The 16,866-nt window shown below is 36.6% G+C and overlaps 1 protein-coding gene across 1 annotated transcript in view; it reads left to right on the top strand.

Annotated features, from left to right (window-relative positions):
* Positions 1 to 16,627, top strand: part of LOC104324176 (neuroserpin) — a 53,074-nt gene extending 36,447 nt beyond the window's left edge. The window contains exons 6-9 of the mRNA XM_069792789.1: positions 4,297 to 4,394; positions 10,551 to 10,637; positions 11,899 to 11,988; positions 13,822 to 16,627. Coding sequence (XP_069648890.1) covers positions 4,297 to 4,394; positions 10,551 to 10,637; positions 11,899 to 11,988; positions 13,822 to 13,898 — 352 coding nt within the window. The 3' untranslated portion in view covers positions 13,899 to 16,627. The remainder of the gene's footprint in view (positions 1 to 4,296; positions 4,395 to 10,550; positions 10,638 to 11,898; positions 11,989 to 13,821) is intronic.
* Positions 16,628 to 16,866: the final 239 nt, after the last annotated feature.

The following is a 16,866-nucleotide window of genomic DNA, read 5'->3' as shown; positions in this document are numbered from 1 at the left end:
TTTGGGATGAATCACACTAGGCTCTAGTTCACTTCTGTTGTATAACTAGGTGTACCCTAATCCGTCTTGATTCTGTGGATCCTGACTGTCTAAGGACTTAATGAAAAATTCAGCATTTCAGAAGGGTTGCACAGCATCACAAAAGATGAAGCCATCTTTCTTCTGTCTTGAAAGTCTCTAAAATAGAAGATGGCCTGATATGGTATGTTAAAGTTAATGCTCTATACAAAACCTAAAGGTTCAGATATATAACTAAGGAGACTGTCGGTGACATAAATGCATCCTTTTAATCTAATGCTTGTGTAAGTTTTCAATTTCATGAAAGTATCATCATTCTCTGCTAAACTCTCCAGAGAACTGTTTGTTAGTTTCTCAATCTAATTCTACTTCCTAAGCATCTCACTCTGTTCTTCATTTCATGTAGGAGAGATCCAAAGATGGTGGAAGTCAAGAGAATTATTTTTGTTCAGCTATTTGGCCTGCATTTTATGTGTAGGAAGTAGAGAGACTTTGCAAGTGAACATTGTAAAAATAAATATAGAGCTAACTCACAGCTTCACTTCTCCTTGACTGTGGCCAACAGCTGATAGGCAGAGTCAGTATCCCTTATTAATATCTTTCTGCTCAGTGCTTTCTAAGGTGGTCTGTAGAAGGATATATCCATGAACGTGTGTGTTTGTGAACCTTCTAGAACTGCTTAAATACAGAAGCTCTTCTCTTTACTCAACAGACCAGTTTTTCTGTTCTGGTCCTATGGTGAAAATACCTCATCTTTTCTTCAGTGTCTGTTTCTCAGACTTTCCTTTGTGGTTTTTTAATGCTCCCAGCTGAATTATTCCATGACTTCTGATACTGAAGTATTGAAATTGATTTTTCATAGTATTTTTAGCATCAGAAACACCTAAAAGATTGTGGTAAAAAAATATGACCATCTGTTTCGTTATATGCGACAAACACTGCACATAACCATGTGTCAGGGCTAGTATCATGTGGCTTGGCATTTCCAGAGTCTGGAGGTACAGCAAATGCCTGGCTTGGGAAATGAGACTGAATGTCTCTTCTGTGTTCTAGGTTGTCAGCTTTGATTTTTGAATACCTATATCACTGTCTATAAGGAATGCAAAGAAATCCAAATATGACTGCAGGATAACTCATACCAAATGTTTACGTCTGATTGTGTAGCCTGAAATTAAATTTCAAAGTGTAAAGCAGCCCTATTATTTTTCAAAGGAGGCTAGTTCTGATGCCAGCTAAAATATTTGAAATATCATTAATAGCTTATCTGTAACTCTCACCGTTCTTCAGAGCATGTGAGAAAGGAGGGGAAATACTATTTTGAATACTGGATTAGAGTGGGTTTTTACCATAAGACAAACTAAAAGGGGAGAAGGGAAGTAATTAGTTTTATTTTTGTAAAGGGATAGTTTGGTATTTATACAGCTGATGTGATGTTTTCAGTCTACATTATTTGTCATAAAAAGCAGGAGCTCACTTCTATAGATATTGTAGTGACCTTCACTCATCCACTTGTTCAGTATTTGCCTTTCCAGAGGTTTCAGTCAGGGGTAGAGCCTCTGTCCAGTAGTTAAGTGACTGCTGCTATCCTTCATGTAGGTATCCTTTAGCAATATAATCAGTCAACTTGTTTGAATTTTCTTTTTTCAGGTGCATATTCAGTTGAGACTTTATGGTTTGGGTGGGGGTTTTTTGTTTGGGTTTTTTTTTTCCAAAAAACATCTCCCAGACCTCTTCCTTGATTAGTATGCAAAAACATCTTCTGTCATGCTTTCTTTCTAGGTCACAATTCATTGCTTAGCAGATAAGTGTGTTTTCTGTCTAGTGGTCCAGAGACATAAACCCACCTGATTTCCATTTATATCTTATAGTGATTCTCTGCAGTTGGAAAAAATGCTTTTTTGCAGTTATTTTTCTTATTTGTGACCTCAAATTTTGCTTTTCATGCAGACTTTTCTTGCTACTGTCGTATCCTGATATTCCTTACTAGTTTGACATTGCTAGTTAATAGCTAAATTGTTTTTAAAGCTTGGTACGTTTAATACAAACTGTGGTGAAATAAAAGCCAAAAAGGGAAAAATACACCACTCTGACATTTTTATAAAATGCATTTTAACATTAATTTGCCTTTTCTGCATGTTTGTAAGGTACATACAGTTGGATGTATTTTTCAAAAATGTTATAGTGTAGTTTTAATATAGAAGAAAATATTTCTGGGTTTATTCACTCTGGATTTATTCAATGTGCACAGACAGGACCTCTGTACTGTTTAACTCTAGCATTGGGAATCAAGCCTCAATTAATCTTTCCTAGGGTTTTTACTCGAGTCTCTAAAATAGATCTGGGCATACTTCAAGTGTGTAGGAGAGTAAAACTGGTCTGTAGTTTTGGAGCCTAGAAGCCAGAGAAATTTGAATGAGCAACTTGTAGATTTGTCCCTTAGCTTAAAGCTAAAATTGTGCATAAGGTCTTGCGACCTCCCTGCCTCTGTAGTTTTTGACTAGTCTGAGTGTCCACAGCTTTCTAAGAGGAGAAGAAAGCTAACAGGACCCATTTCCTAAAATTCTATTGGCTGTTTTCAGGTCATCTCATATGTGTACCTACATCTCCTCATCTCATTCATTAAGATAATGCCACTTACTTTTTTTTTTTTTTAACAAATGCTGCCACAATGACTGCAGAATATGCCAGAACACCATGGGAAGCTTCCTCCAGTACACAGATCTTTGTTGGTCTCTTCTGATTCTTTTGAGAACTGCCAAAACAACAAAATCACAAGAATCAGTTCTTGGGTTTTTATTCCAGGCATACCCTGGAATTTGTCTGGACAGGGTACATGAACACTTGTGATGCCACCAGTGATTTATTGATCCTGAACTATCTCCACATCTTATATTAACTTGCATAAAATTCTTCTCTGGGTAATGACTAATATCTATTCCATCATAGATTTTTGGCTTCTAATGACATTTTTAGGTTCATTATGAATGTAGATTGTGTATTGGATTTTTCTTATTCTGTGTAAATGTTGGAAGTGAGGAAGATCCACTTGACCCTTATCCAGTTGTCTTTTGATGTCCAGATTATTCTCTTTTAAGCTGCCAAGGCTGGTGTGTACCACGGTATCATACATTTATTTGGTTCCAGCACAGGTAAAATCCATCACTAAGGACTGCAGTGTAATTGCAGAGTTGTTTCTGACTGAATGGCTTGCTGGAGAAGCTGTAACAGCACCTTATGGACTACATGTTTTGTGTTGTATAGTTATAACCAGTCACTGTCAGCATAATGTAAATCACTAATAATTTGTTTTGTCATTCTACAGAAAACCCGTAACTCACCCATACCAAACATTTATAGTCTCTTGTGTTTGTCTGTAGACTTCTGGCATTTTGTGGTTGGGGCTACCATTCTTTTTATTATTCTGACATATTTATTTGTTTCTCCAGCTGTCCAGTCTGTTTCTGGACATGCATAAAGGACTTGAGTCTTTTTTATGTTACTGATGACAGGCTTAACTCTTATAATGTTTGAAAAGCAGTCTTTGTAAATGGAACAAGCTTTTGCCCAAAATCTTGCCCTCAGGATAAATCTCAATTTGTCCTTCTAGCATAGTAACATAGCCTAGAATATGACTTTGCAAGCTAACACTGAAATCCTGCCAGGTTATACTCATGTGCATTTGCACTAACTATTTATTTTCCCTGTTCTTTACTTACAATTAAAACCCAATTAAAATTTTGCCACCAGAGTAATTAGAAGCTGAGTCAGAAATGCTTTATATTCACGTTCATTACTGATGGTCTTTGCTTATACTGTTTAAATAAAAATGGAGTATCTTTCTTACTTTCTTGCTCCTTCTTTGCCAACAGCTGTCTATGAACTTTGTGCTGTCCTCTTCCTTATTTGATATTCTATTCTAGTATGTGTAAAATTAAATTCAGTTTTTATAGTAAACCTTCTGTATAAAAAGTAAGCTTTTACATTAGCTACTGCATAATTTTGCACTGAGGTTTTTTGATCAGGGACTATACATTCTGTTAGCATATTTTTTGATTGCTTCTGCATTAGAAAAAAAAAACTAGCTGTGAGAGTAAACTAACTTGTTTGTAAGCATTTTTTTAGACGGTGTCACTATACCATACTACTAGTCCCCAATCTCCTACTTTACGTTATTTACCTTGATGTTTCAGTCGTCATTCTCTGGAAATTTTAACCTTCTAATAACAATAAGTACTGCTTACATCTGGGCTTCTTGTAATTTTCTATTATGTTCTCCAGGTTCACAGTAGAACAGGAAATTGATCTGAAAGATGTCTGGAGAGGCCTCGGAATTATGGAGCTGTTCAGCAGTAGTGCTGACCTCACTGCGATGTCTGGTAAGGGGATCTTGTGTTGTCTCTCAAGGTATATGCAGAAGTACTAAAATCACCTAAGGATAACCAACAAGCTCTTCAAAGTGTTTTTATGGAAAAAAACCACCCAACCTGCTAGCAATTTTTTGATCCTTTGTGATTTTTGCATCATGTAAGAGTCTGCTTACTATAGAAGCAGTTGGGGCAGGGGAGAAATTAATCAGGGGGTGGGATTTTTGACCTGGGGAGGTTCATTATGAGTATTTTGGAATTGGATCTCGTTAGAAATGTAGAGAAAGTGTAACACTATGCAAGAGGCAGGTGCACATTAGAGCAATATATGGCTTCAGTGCCTTGATGGCAAATGGGATTCGCACAACAAGGGGGTTGTCATCTTTTTATCTCCAGAGGCTATTTGTTCACAGCATTAAGCTGTTATACAATTAGTCATCTCCCCAGATACCTGCTGTATAGAAGCAGCAGAGGAAAGAAAGTGTTCTGAGATAAAAGCAATTTAGTCACATATGCTGCTTGCCTATTTCAATATGTTGTCAACACTTTATTTTCAGAAGTTGAAATACCCAATACGTTTAGAAATTGAGGTGGAAATGAGATATTTATGCTTTTAATAACACCTAAAAGGTATTGAAGTGGCACAAAAGGCAGTAGAGACATCTTTGCCTGAGAAGTTTTCATTTTTGCCTGACAAAAGTAGCCACTCAGGCAGTGTATTTAGTATGGTCTGTCTAGACCTGAATTTTGGCAAACCCATTTGTTCTCTATCTAGAAGCATGTCACAATGTAACATTGCTGTCATTGTTCTTGTAATTTATGCTTATATACTGCTCCCTGTATGGTGGGGTTTGGGGGGTGGGTTTTTTTGCTCTATGGGTTACTGCCTAATCAGCCAGGTAAATCCTTAGCTGATGGGAAATACCTGTTCTTAATTGTCTGACTCTGGAAACAATCATACCTGTGTGGCTTATTGAGAATAGTGGTAATGAAGGTAAACTCCCTCTAAAAATTTACAGCAGAAATGTTTGTGATTTTCATATCCTTTTCACTTTTGCTAAATTTGAAATGTTGTTTACAATGTATCATGTAGCTTTTTCCACTGTTTTGCAGCTTTCACTTTTCCAGTGAAACTGTGGGAAAAGCTAGAGTTAGCTAATGTGAAAAGAATTTGAATAAATGAAAAATCCTTCTTTAAAGAAATAACATTTTTCTGAAGAAAAACACCTTCAGTTTCTCTGCCACCCCAAAGAAAAGCAAGCTTTCCAATAAATTCTGGTCTATGTACATAGAAGTATTTACTTGAGGAAAAGTACTAAGGAGAACGGAAAATACGTAGGGGAGATTGAACCACAAAGGCAGTGCTTGGCTCTTATTTAATTTCATGTGAAATTCACCTATATATTGGGGACTAATTCTGTAGTCGAGAGGTTAGCAGAAAGATTGGAACATGCTTGTGTTTTAATCCATGTGAGTAATAATTTGTTCAAAGTTTTACATTTTTGACAATTGTACTGTACAAAATCAAAATGCCATGTTTTGCGTGACTGAATTAACTCCTCTGCCATTTGAAGATTAACTTGTTTATTAAGTAATGTAGAGCAGTGTATAGAGAGAATTCCTGAGTTTTACTGTAACATTCTTGCTTTTCATTTAAGAGGGCATGTGCCACCAGGTGATGAAAAGGTCATTCATAAATTAAGAATAAGAAAATATTTTTGAAGTAATGTCTTTAATGAAAACCCTGCTGTTGATGCTATGGAGGTGAAATTTTGAGTAATTAAAATACAGAATATGTTTCCTATTTCCAATTTTCACAATGTAAAATGGGGAGGGAGGAGGAAGGGGGAAAAAAAATCATGAAGAAAATGTTGAAAGCTTGCTTTTACAAATACCTGAATAGTATGTCAGGTAACAGGAAAGTTGAAGCCAGAAGTTTGCATGCTTCTCAGCATCAGCCCTCTGGAAAATTTGGCACTTCATGAAGCCTTAAATGCAGATATTTGAACAAAATGTTTGTCTGGACACTTTTAATTTAGGAAGATACAAATCATAAAAGAAATCTTAGGAGATTTTTGAGAAATTCTGTTGCGTTTAAAAATACTCTCCTCCCCCTCTCCTATTACTCTTGCTTTTAGATTAGTGTCAAGGAAAGCCTTCTGCAATTTCAACAACAGCCCTAATCTTGTAATCAGATCCAGGCACAGATTGTTGAGTTCAGTAAAATTCTATGTGGGTTTAGTGGATATAAATCAAATGGCAGGATTACAGACTTATTTTTCAATATTTAGAATTTTTTGCTTTTTGCACTCAATCTGAAAAATGGAAATAGATGAGTCAGCTTTACCTTCTGGGATGTCTGGATTGTGAGCAACCAAAGAGAAAGTATTAATCCAAATGCACATTTTAAAGGTTACTCTCTTGCAGAAATTAAGTTCCTTGTCAATTAACACTGGTGAGTAGGAGGACATTCTTATTTGGCTGTCTAGTTGCATGTATTCTGACTCTCACTTTCAGCAGAAGACTTTGACAGGTGTTATTTGCATCTCTGATTCCATCAGGTGTTCAAAATAATCTTGAAACAACTTCTGGGTTTTGGGATTTCATAATTTACACAGCACGTAAACTTGCTACTTGAGTATTTTCACACCTCTTAGGACTTACCCTTGAACTAATTTCAGTACTAAAATTCCCCTTCTCTTTCAAATGATTATAATATTTCTTAATGTTGTATAATGCTTTAAATGGCAACTGCTTTTAACCTCGGGGTGACATGCATTTCAGTGAGGACTAAAGTGATCTTAATGACTTACTTTCACAATATAAAGTAGTTAGAAGAGCATCGGTCCAGTAAATAGCTCTTCAAAGTCTTGACTGAGGTAGGTATAATTTTTCTGGGACAACCTAAGCTAGAAAAGCCAATAAACCTGCATGCTTTTTTAAAATGAGACTTGCGGAGCAACCAGTTGGTAGCTATGAGTAGGAGTTTGCAAGCATATGGAGTGTAATGACAAATGAAGTGTGATGCTAACGGAGTTATGTACATTAGAAGTAAGCTTCAGATTACTCCCACACATTAATGAGTATCTAGGCTAGGTCCTGCAGAAAGCTTAAACTTTGATACCAGATCTCCATGGGACTTTCTGAGAAGCTAACAATCAAATCATGTTGGCTTTTATGAAAAAAGCTAGAGAAAAATGATGTGATAGTAGATACTCAGGTAAGCCCCACCTTACCCACAGTGAAAGCCATAAAGGAAAGGTGTATAGTAATGACAAGATATGTGTGATATTGAAGTATTGCAGTCAGTGATTTGACAATCACAAAATAGAACAAAGAGACGACTGCCTGAACACTCAGTGACAACATTATGCTTCCATATGAAAACAGATTCATTCACTTCGGGGAGAGATGAATGAGAGGGATGTGATAGTAGCAATATAAAGAGAAGAGTCTAGAGAAAGTAAATTGGGATGTGGAATTGCTCTTTTCACCATCCAAGGACAAAGATATCCAATGAAGTGAAAGGCAACAAATTGAAACCAAACAGAAAATATTTCTCTTATGGAAAACTTAACCACAGAGATCTTTGCTGGGTATTCCTTGAGGTCATGAGATTGGTAGGATTAAAAAAAAAAAATTGCCTCAGAGCACTCAAAGCTAACTATACTACATTGAATAAAGGCATTCTGTATATTCTTTGTATGAGAAACTTAGTTTAGGGTATAAGGCACATGCTGGGTGAGAGGGTATTTTTCTCTTGTAACTGGTGCTGTAGTTTTCACCTGTAAAACTTCTTGTATCTTGCTCTGAAGCAACAATAATACTATAGATGGCGCAGTGTGCTAGACTAATTGGACGTACTGGTCTCATCTGCAGTGGCACTTCTTATAGTCATGTCAACTTAACAAAATATTGTTGGGTTTTTTTAATACTCAGATCCTGAATACATTTACAAGTAGGCCTACTGTTATACCTGATGGTAAATGTTAGCAGAGTTTATGCTGTCTGAATTAGGGTCTATAAACTCATCAGGTGGAGACCAGTCTTCCAAGGTGCTAAGTGTTCTGACCAGAAATATACTTTGGAGTACCGTAAGCACCACCAGGCTATGCAAAATAAAGCATTCAGGATGAAAATATGGAGTATTGCTGTGAATATTACAGGTCACAGCAGCAGGCTTAAGTGCTGTAATAAAAAAAACCCCCGTGATTGAAATACGTGATTAGGCTAAATGGGCATTTCTTTGTCTGTTTATAAAACATAAAAATTTATTTGGGTTTAAGATAAGGAACTGCAAATCAGTGTTTTTCTATAAAGGCTACAAAGTTGCTGTTTTCTTTTGGTATGTGCTGTATAGCTCAAATGCTCAATAGAGCTTTAAAATGGAATCAAGCAAGGATAGCAGAATACAGTTGCCTAGAAGGTAGAATTTGCAGAACTGGCCAATAAATTTGCCAAGAATCCTGTTAACTGACATGTTTACAAAGGCAGCACACACATAATGTGAGACATGCACAACAGGACTTACTGATGTGCATGGATCTGTCACCCTTTTTGCCTTGGGTATCTATCCATTATCACCTACGTAAATGTTCTTCTACATCCAGTGTTTGTTCTAAAACGCTTTTTGAAAACTTGAGTCTTAATGGGTCCCTAAGGAATGGAAGCTTCAGCGGATGATTATTTAACACTTGATTGTAGTATTTAGTTAGCTTGTGATTTATTTTTTACAGGTAATGCTTGAGGCTTAAAGGTGATGTTAGTGTTGGAATGCAACCACATTGTGTTTTCAGGTGGCCTTTCTGTTAACAGTTAAGGAGACAAAAGCTGTGAGAATTGTACTTAGTGTTCAAGATAAGTAGATGCTGCATGTCCCATGTTTTAAAGTAACACGGTGGAAACTTTATCCTAGCTTTCAAGATAGCATTACTGAAGGCTTAGAACTGAAGCCTAGAACTAGTACAGTATTTAGCAATTTAGCATATGTTTTCCTACGCACAATCCCAAGGGGAATTATTTGGGGCTTTTGTTACTGAGTTAAGCAGCTGAACTAGGAGGTTTGCTTCATTTCTGAGTGTAGATAGCAGTAATAAGACATGCTGGGGAGAGACATTTTAAACTGCTGCCTTCTATGAGTTTGGCTTGCATTAGTTACTAGAGCTAGTGGCTATTGTTGTGACAGCCAAAATAAATGGGTAACAATTAGATCAATAGTCCCAACCTTTCCCTCCTTAGTCAGCCTTCAGTTAAGAGTTTTGGTGTTGAACATTTTGTGAAGGATCAGAAATGCAGAAGAGTATAGCTGTCTCACTGGAGTGGTTAGATTAGATTTTCATGGTTGTGTATCTCCCTGTTGAGAAAGCTTTTATTCCTTTTTTAACTGCCAGTTGTGCTCTGTCATTACTGCGGGTTTTATGCAGGTACAATAAATGTATATCTAATCCTTGTTATGTCTTACTGATGAAACTTAGTCAAACAGATTAAATGGTGTTACGTGCCTTGTTTCCTGCAAGGTGCTGAGTATTCCAATAGGTCTGATCATTTAGCCACTGAAGAAAAGTAATGCAACATCCACTGACTTAAGCAGGAGTAGGCTTGGACCAAAATTAAAAGACTGACAAAGAAGGATGGAAAACAAACAAGACTGAAAAAAAACTAGTTGCATGGTGGTTTTTGCAATAAATATTTATCTTCAGCTTCTTTCAAATATAATGATAAGAAGAAAGAAAATACCTAATTTTCCTGGAGGAAGTCTATATTGCACCTAATGCAGAAATAAAATTATTTATGTATAAGTATTTGCCATATAACGTCATAACCCTTTTTCCCAATAGTTGCATTTAAAATCTTGTGTTCAAGGATTGTCTTTTACTGTGTCTGGTATACTGGTGCTCTAGGCAGTGCCAAGCTATTTTAATATCCATAGTGTAGGAGAGCACTACAAATTTAAGCGAGGTAAATGGTGCTGTTAAAGGTATTGGCAGAAGGTATTTTAATGCAACTCTGATGCACAAAGCTCTTTACCCTTCCCTCTGTGGTATAGAAGGTGGATAATAGCATTGGGGTTTTTTGCAGTGTTTGGGGTTTTTGTTTTGTGTTGGGTTTTTTTAAATACTTTAGTCTTACTGTTGAGCCACTCAAAATATGTTTCCTTTTCCTCTCCAGATAACAAGGAACTTTACCTTGCAAAGGCATTTCACAAGGCATTTCTAGAAGTTAATGAGGAAGGATCAGAAGCTGCTGCTGCCTCAGGTACCTGACTGAAAAGCAGAACTAAATCAAATGTCTGGTTATTCTGTGTTAATTAATTTTTGAAAACTGACTTGCTGTACAGCCAGGAAAGCTAAATAGCATGTAGCATGAAGACACAGTACTGCTTTTCAGGGAGAATTCTGGAAATGAAAAGTGTTAGCATTTTTTTAACATGGTGTTTTTCACAAAGAATTTTGAGCATCCTGTGGAAAACCTCTTGTTCCTTATTTTGCTTCTGATTGTCAGGAGGGTACAGACTGCAATTTATGTTTTCTTTATGGAACTTAAGCATTGTAATTTTTTTACCTGCTAATTGAGATGGTCAGAGGCATTTGATCCAGAATAGTTAGAGTTGAGAGTTGTTGCAATTGCATCTTAGTAAGCTTGTATATAGAGATGCAAGATTGGAAGTACTAAATGCAAAAACATAGCTGGCCCCTCTTAATGCTAGGAGGCCAGGTGGTTGGTTTACTTCATTAGCACATGCTTTTCCTGAAAATAAATTACATTAGTTGCCAATATGTATGGTTAGGTGATTTCTAATTGCCTCTACTTGTACCAGTCTTTGAGGAAAGGAAGAATTACTTCCCTGGTCATGAATATCAGTAACTGGGTTGAATTGTAACATTGATATGGGCAGAAATTACTGTCATGCATGAGGCTTTATTAACAGTGCAGTGAAAATGTAAAAGTAAATGAAACACTGGGAAATAATAATAACATCCTGGAGAAATCCATGTATCTCCAAATAAAAATAACAAAGAGCCAAATTCTGCCTGATTCCCAGTTAATTTTACTTTCAACTTCTGCATTAAAGACTCAAGCTAAAAGCTGCAAGATCAGCCCATTTAGTTGTTGCATATTCCATAGTTATTAAGGGTTACTTTTTACTATCAGTTGCAGGCTTGGAGCTGTTTAAAACAGGTCAGCAGTGCTGTCTAATGTAATGCATTTTCTTTCTACAAGTGAGCGGGCATCATAACTCCCCTTAAGGTTCTGGATCTTAAAATTCATAAGCTGCTACCTCAGCCTGGGAGATTGTGCCACTCTCCATTGTTAATCATTCTTAAAGCATAAATAGGCATGCATTTACTCTGTAGGTCTCTTTCATGTTAGATTTTTCATGCTATTTTTTGCTGATGCTTAATGCTGAGAGTGTGAGGCTTCAGTGTCTGCTCATGAGCTTCACAAGTATCTCTCATGAAGAGCAGGAGAATGTGCAGTGATATTTAACAAGTTGTCTATGTTCTTTTTCCTTTAGGAATGATTGCCATTAGCAGAATGGCAGTGCTGTATCCCCAAGTTATAGTTGACCATCCCTTTTTCTTTTTGGTCAGAAACAGAAGAACAGGTGAGAATATTGTAGACTTCCACATTTTTCATAGTACATCAACAAATATACGAAAGAAAATTGCCTATTTTGATCAATGAACTGTCCTTGTATTATGAATTTTCCTTAATTTGTCTTAAAATACCTAATATTGAAAGACTCAACTTTTCTATGTCCCTTTAATGTTTCTCCAAGTAAGACACCAAAATCTGACAATCCTGAAAAATATTCACAGTTATGTGATTCAAAACCCCGGGGAAGAAAAATTCACCATTTTTCCTCAGGGAATACAATGTTACTGCCCTGCATATCCGTAATCATTGCATTTTGTAAGAGCTTGGCTGTAGTAAGACCAGTGAGATACATTCCTGGTACCAAACAATTTGCATAATGGATAGTTATTACAGCTATCATTCTGTTGTGCTCTTGAAGTGTTCTGTGGCAGGCAAGGGATGAAAACAGCACTCGCTAGCAAAATGGGCGACGATTAAGTGATTCCTTAGTTTCATACTTGTAATTTGTCTTAATGATGTGGATGACAAAACATTACTATGCACCTACAGACTGTCATATAGGTCTGTGAGTTGTGGTGTCTTACGTGTTCTACAAGCAAACTCTAGTAGATTCAATTTGACCTTTTTTTTCTGTATTTGAGATCCCCGTTGTAGGTATCAATGTTTATTAAATTATTTAGATTGCAGTAATGCTTACAGTCTAGCTAGGTAGGGTCACTTGTGTGCAAGGCATGATACCAACTCTTAGGGGTTTTCTTTGACCAAAACTAAGTTGAGTATCCTTGCTGTTATAGACATATAATTAGGCAAAAATGTATCTGGAGGGGAGGGTATGTGCCCTTTTCTATACTCAATATACAAAAATCTCCCCCGAAAGAAAAGTTTAAATCAGAACAGAGTAGAGCTTGGTAGCTTTGGGCAGTTCTTAATGTTGCACAGGCCTTGTTGTTGCATGTAGAAAGAAGAATTGCCAACAACTGTAGTTAAAGCCTGAAAGCTTGTTACTAATCTAGAAATCTAAGGTTAGAAACCTTTTGAAAAAATTCTGTGATGGTTACCCTTCTTCTCAAGAATACTCTAAGTGCTCATGATTGATTACTTGTTTATCATGATTGATAACCTGTTTAAACAGGTTAGATAGAAATGTATAAAACAGGGAAGATGTAAATGGTGATTAAATGGTGTAGGGGAGCAGTATTCATATAGAGAATTCCTTGTTGTGGGTTGCATGCTTCTAATGTGGAATATCAATCTGTGAACTCAAAGTATCTGTCTATTAATAATCGTTAACTGATTAGTGTGGAGCTTCTGGAGCTCACTTTTAGTTCTGTGAGGAATGTTGTCCAGCAGCTCAGGCATGTGAGGGTCCAAATGATCATGAAGGTTACTCTGATTCAGTGTTTGCACTTCAGTTAAGGTTAGCTGTCACCTTTGGAGCCCCCAGCCTAGAAACCAGTACTGTGTCAAAACCACTTGACATCAGTGGCAGTACTTCATGAGACATCCTCAGAACCACTGAAATGAAAGTGAACCTTTGTGTTGATTTTTGGTGGGTTTTCAGTCAGGCCTTTAGAATAAGCAGAGGGGCACTGAAATGCAGAAGACCTCACTGTTCTTGTCTGTACTGTATCAGTTCTGAATACAAAGAGGTCCTCTTCTCTAGGGCTATTGATCCATTGCCTTTCATGGCTACCAAGTTCTCCGAGACATATGTTCCTATAAGAATTGTGCACCAGATGCTCTGGAATTCACCATTAGTATTCGTCATCTTATAACCTCAACTTTTCCTTCTGGTTCTGACATCTTTCATTCTCTTCCTCCCTTCCCACTTTTTCCACAGGTACTGTGTTATTCATGGGAAGGGTTATGCACCCTGAAGCAATGAATACAAGTGGCCATGACTTTGAAGAGCTTTAACTGCCACCAGCTACCAAAAAGAGGAGATAAGCACATAAAGTTTGAAGTTAATATATTTAAGGTTTGCTGTGTTTTCCCCCAAGATATTGTTTAAAATGCTTTCAGATCTAACTGTGTGCAAGTCGGTTTCCAGAGGAAAGCTTACAGTATTAAAGTAATGGTTCTGTTTTTGTCATTGTGATTGCTGTGTCCTTAAAATAAAATTGTGTACATGTCAACAACTGTTTCTTGTTCTAGTGAATTGTAAAGCAAAAAACTGCAAATCCATTATTCGTAATCTTTTTTACAGTCCAAAGACTGACTTAATGAGACAGGAGCACAAAGTGTGTAGCTCTGAATACTGCAATGGCAAACCTTGATGATAATTTATAGAGTTGAAGGACTACATCTGGAAAATGTGATCTCTTCCTGTTCCTGTAAAAGTAGTAAACAGACTGCGATATGCTGTCTCATCAAAGTTAATGGAACAAATTAAGCCTAGTGGATTTTATTCTATAAGATAACTGTGGCAGACTTTGTGTGAACTCTCCCACATGTGATTCTAAAATGTTGCTTTTATGAATGCTCCTGCATGTGACTGCAATTCACCTTCCGTAACTGTTGATGCCAATAAAATTTGATCGCATGAGTATTTGAGTTAGTATAGAATAGCTATGTATGTGACTGAAGTAAAATAGTTGAATAGTCATGTCATTTGTGTGGACATATTTTTCTCCCCTAAAGTAGTTGTCCTGCTTTAACCTAGGCTTTGCAGTATCTCACTTCAGGAATCTAGAACGATCTTTCTCAAAGTAAAAAAAAAAAAAAAAAAACCAAAAAACAAAACAAACAAAAAAAAAACCAACAAACCCTCTTAAGTGTCTAAAAATGTTCTATTCATAAATAAATATCTAAAGGAAGAACATAATCTCTTTATCCCTTTTTATTGAGAGTAAACTGACAGAGAGGAGAATGACGCATACAACAAGTAAATATTAGCAAGGGAATTAGTTGCTGTTTCCATTTGCAAGAGGAGGAGCAGTACCAGTTGTCACCAGAGAGGCATATAATTATTTCCTCCCTCACTGTGCAAAATATAAAAAGAACCGACGTTATTAAAAAGGTAAGAGAGAATAGGAGAAAAGAAGGGAGGAGCTCCTTTGAAACAGATCATAAATACAAACTTCTGGATAATAAGTGGGTTTCATCTCAGTCAATAGGAGTTTTGTCTTTTGAATTCTATGGGAACAAATGTGTATTGGCTGAACTTTAGTTACAGGCTTCTTTGCATTAGTTACTTGCAGCATAGATATTGTTCACAAAGTTATTCGTGCAAGGAGAACTTCCAAACTTTGACACATTGTTCACTTAGTTTTTTATACTGCTGGTGCACATCGTGCAAGTGAAACTGCGAAGTGATGGATGTTCTCCATGGAGGCTGGTTATGCTCCCTGAGAGAAAGGGCATTTGAACACATTTCTAGCCCTGCCTTCTTGAATTGTTTAGTTCTGTTGCACAGAAGAAAAATGGAGCTCCTTAGTCTATTGCTTTTGCTTATTACCCATAGCGTATTATAGTTTGGACTTGGCGAGACATTTTTTATATTTAAATTCAGACAAAAATTGTAATTTTTGGTTCTGTATAGCTAAAAATGTTATGCTTGGGAGAGGGGGAAAAAAGGGGAGTGCTTCTAAGAAGGAGCAGGGGCTAATTTTACCAAGATACAGAACTAGTCTCACTGCAGGTAAAAACCAGCTCCTTTGACATGGGGTTACACAAGACCTGGTTCTTCATGTTTAGATGATTCTATGAACATCACCTAATATCTGTAAAAGTGACCCATATGCTAAGGATCTCTTGTGGTTTTAACATTATGGGACCCTGATTTTTAAGTTATTACATTTTTTTCAGGCTAATTTTTGAGGTGTTCATTCTGATTCAGAAAGACATGAGAAAGCAGATGACAACCTTCAGTCATGTTTATTTTTAGTCCATCAGAGGTTCTTCCTGACCAATTTTGTGTTTTCTTTGCATTGGTTCCTTGCAGCGTAGATGCTTCTTACCAAGGGAAGGACTGAAGATAGATTTGAACTAAAGGTATGGAATTATGGAAGGAGAGCTGTCAGTCAGAAGTATTTATAGAGGATATCAGACTTCCCTCACAGTTAGACTGAGCATAGGTGTAAGTGGAATGATGCAGAATCATGTATTTCAAATCTGATTCTGATAATTGCCTAAATGACCATATAGGAAAACCAGCAGAAACAAATGCAAACACAAGTTATTTCACTTGATACTCTCCTAGTCCTTACAGATGCAAAAATAGCCATTTCATGTTTCTTGAAAATTGAGAATTATCTGGTTTGCAGCAATGTCAGTTGATTTATTACCAAATTATGAAAGATGTTAGTTGTAGACCACAATGAGAACAGCTCTCAAACGACACTGGTTTTCAGTAGTGATAATATCTTAATTATTGTTACTGATTTACTGAGGTATATGAATACAATTCCGTTGTGGTTTTTCATCTAGATTTTGTATAATGTTTCTTTCAAAGATGCTATTGCTTTTTTTGAGACCAAACTAGAAAAATAATTTTGTCTTTTTGTTTGGATTTTTTTTTTTGGTAAGGGGAATTTGTCAGTAGTGGCTCATATGTGAGCTTAGGTGTGTAGTCTTAAAAAAAAAATTAAAAAATGTATTTTGTGTTGGAAGCTATATCAGAAAATAAATTACTGAAACTTCTGTAACTGTGCTGTGTAAGTGACCCCTGATGTGACACTGTCTATCGAGATCCTTCTGTGATGCAGATGGAGATTTAAGCATGAGATGCAGCTGCCTAATGCTATCATCTTTTCTCTTTCTTGCATACATGTACTGGAGCCCAGATGGAAATGCTTTTTGGAGCTGCAGTTGGAAAGAGTACTTTCCCTACGAATCCTTTCAGTAGTAGTGCTACCACTGAAAACCGACTTATTTAACTAATAGG

This window comes from Haliaeetus albicilla, chromosome 9 (assembly GCF_947461875.1).
Source record: "Haliaeetus albicilla chromosome 9, bHalAlb1.1, whole genome shotgun sequence".
NCBI classification, from domain to species: Eukaryota; Metazoa; Chordata; class Aves; order Accipitriformes; family Accipitridae; genus Haliaeetus; species Haliaeetus albicilla.
This window is presented reverse-complemented; position numbering and strand designations above follow the sequence as displayed.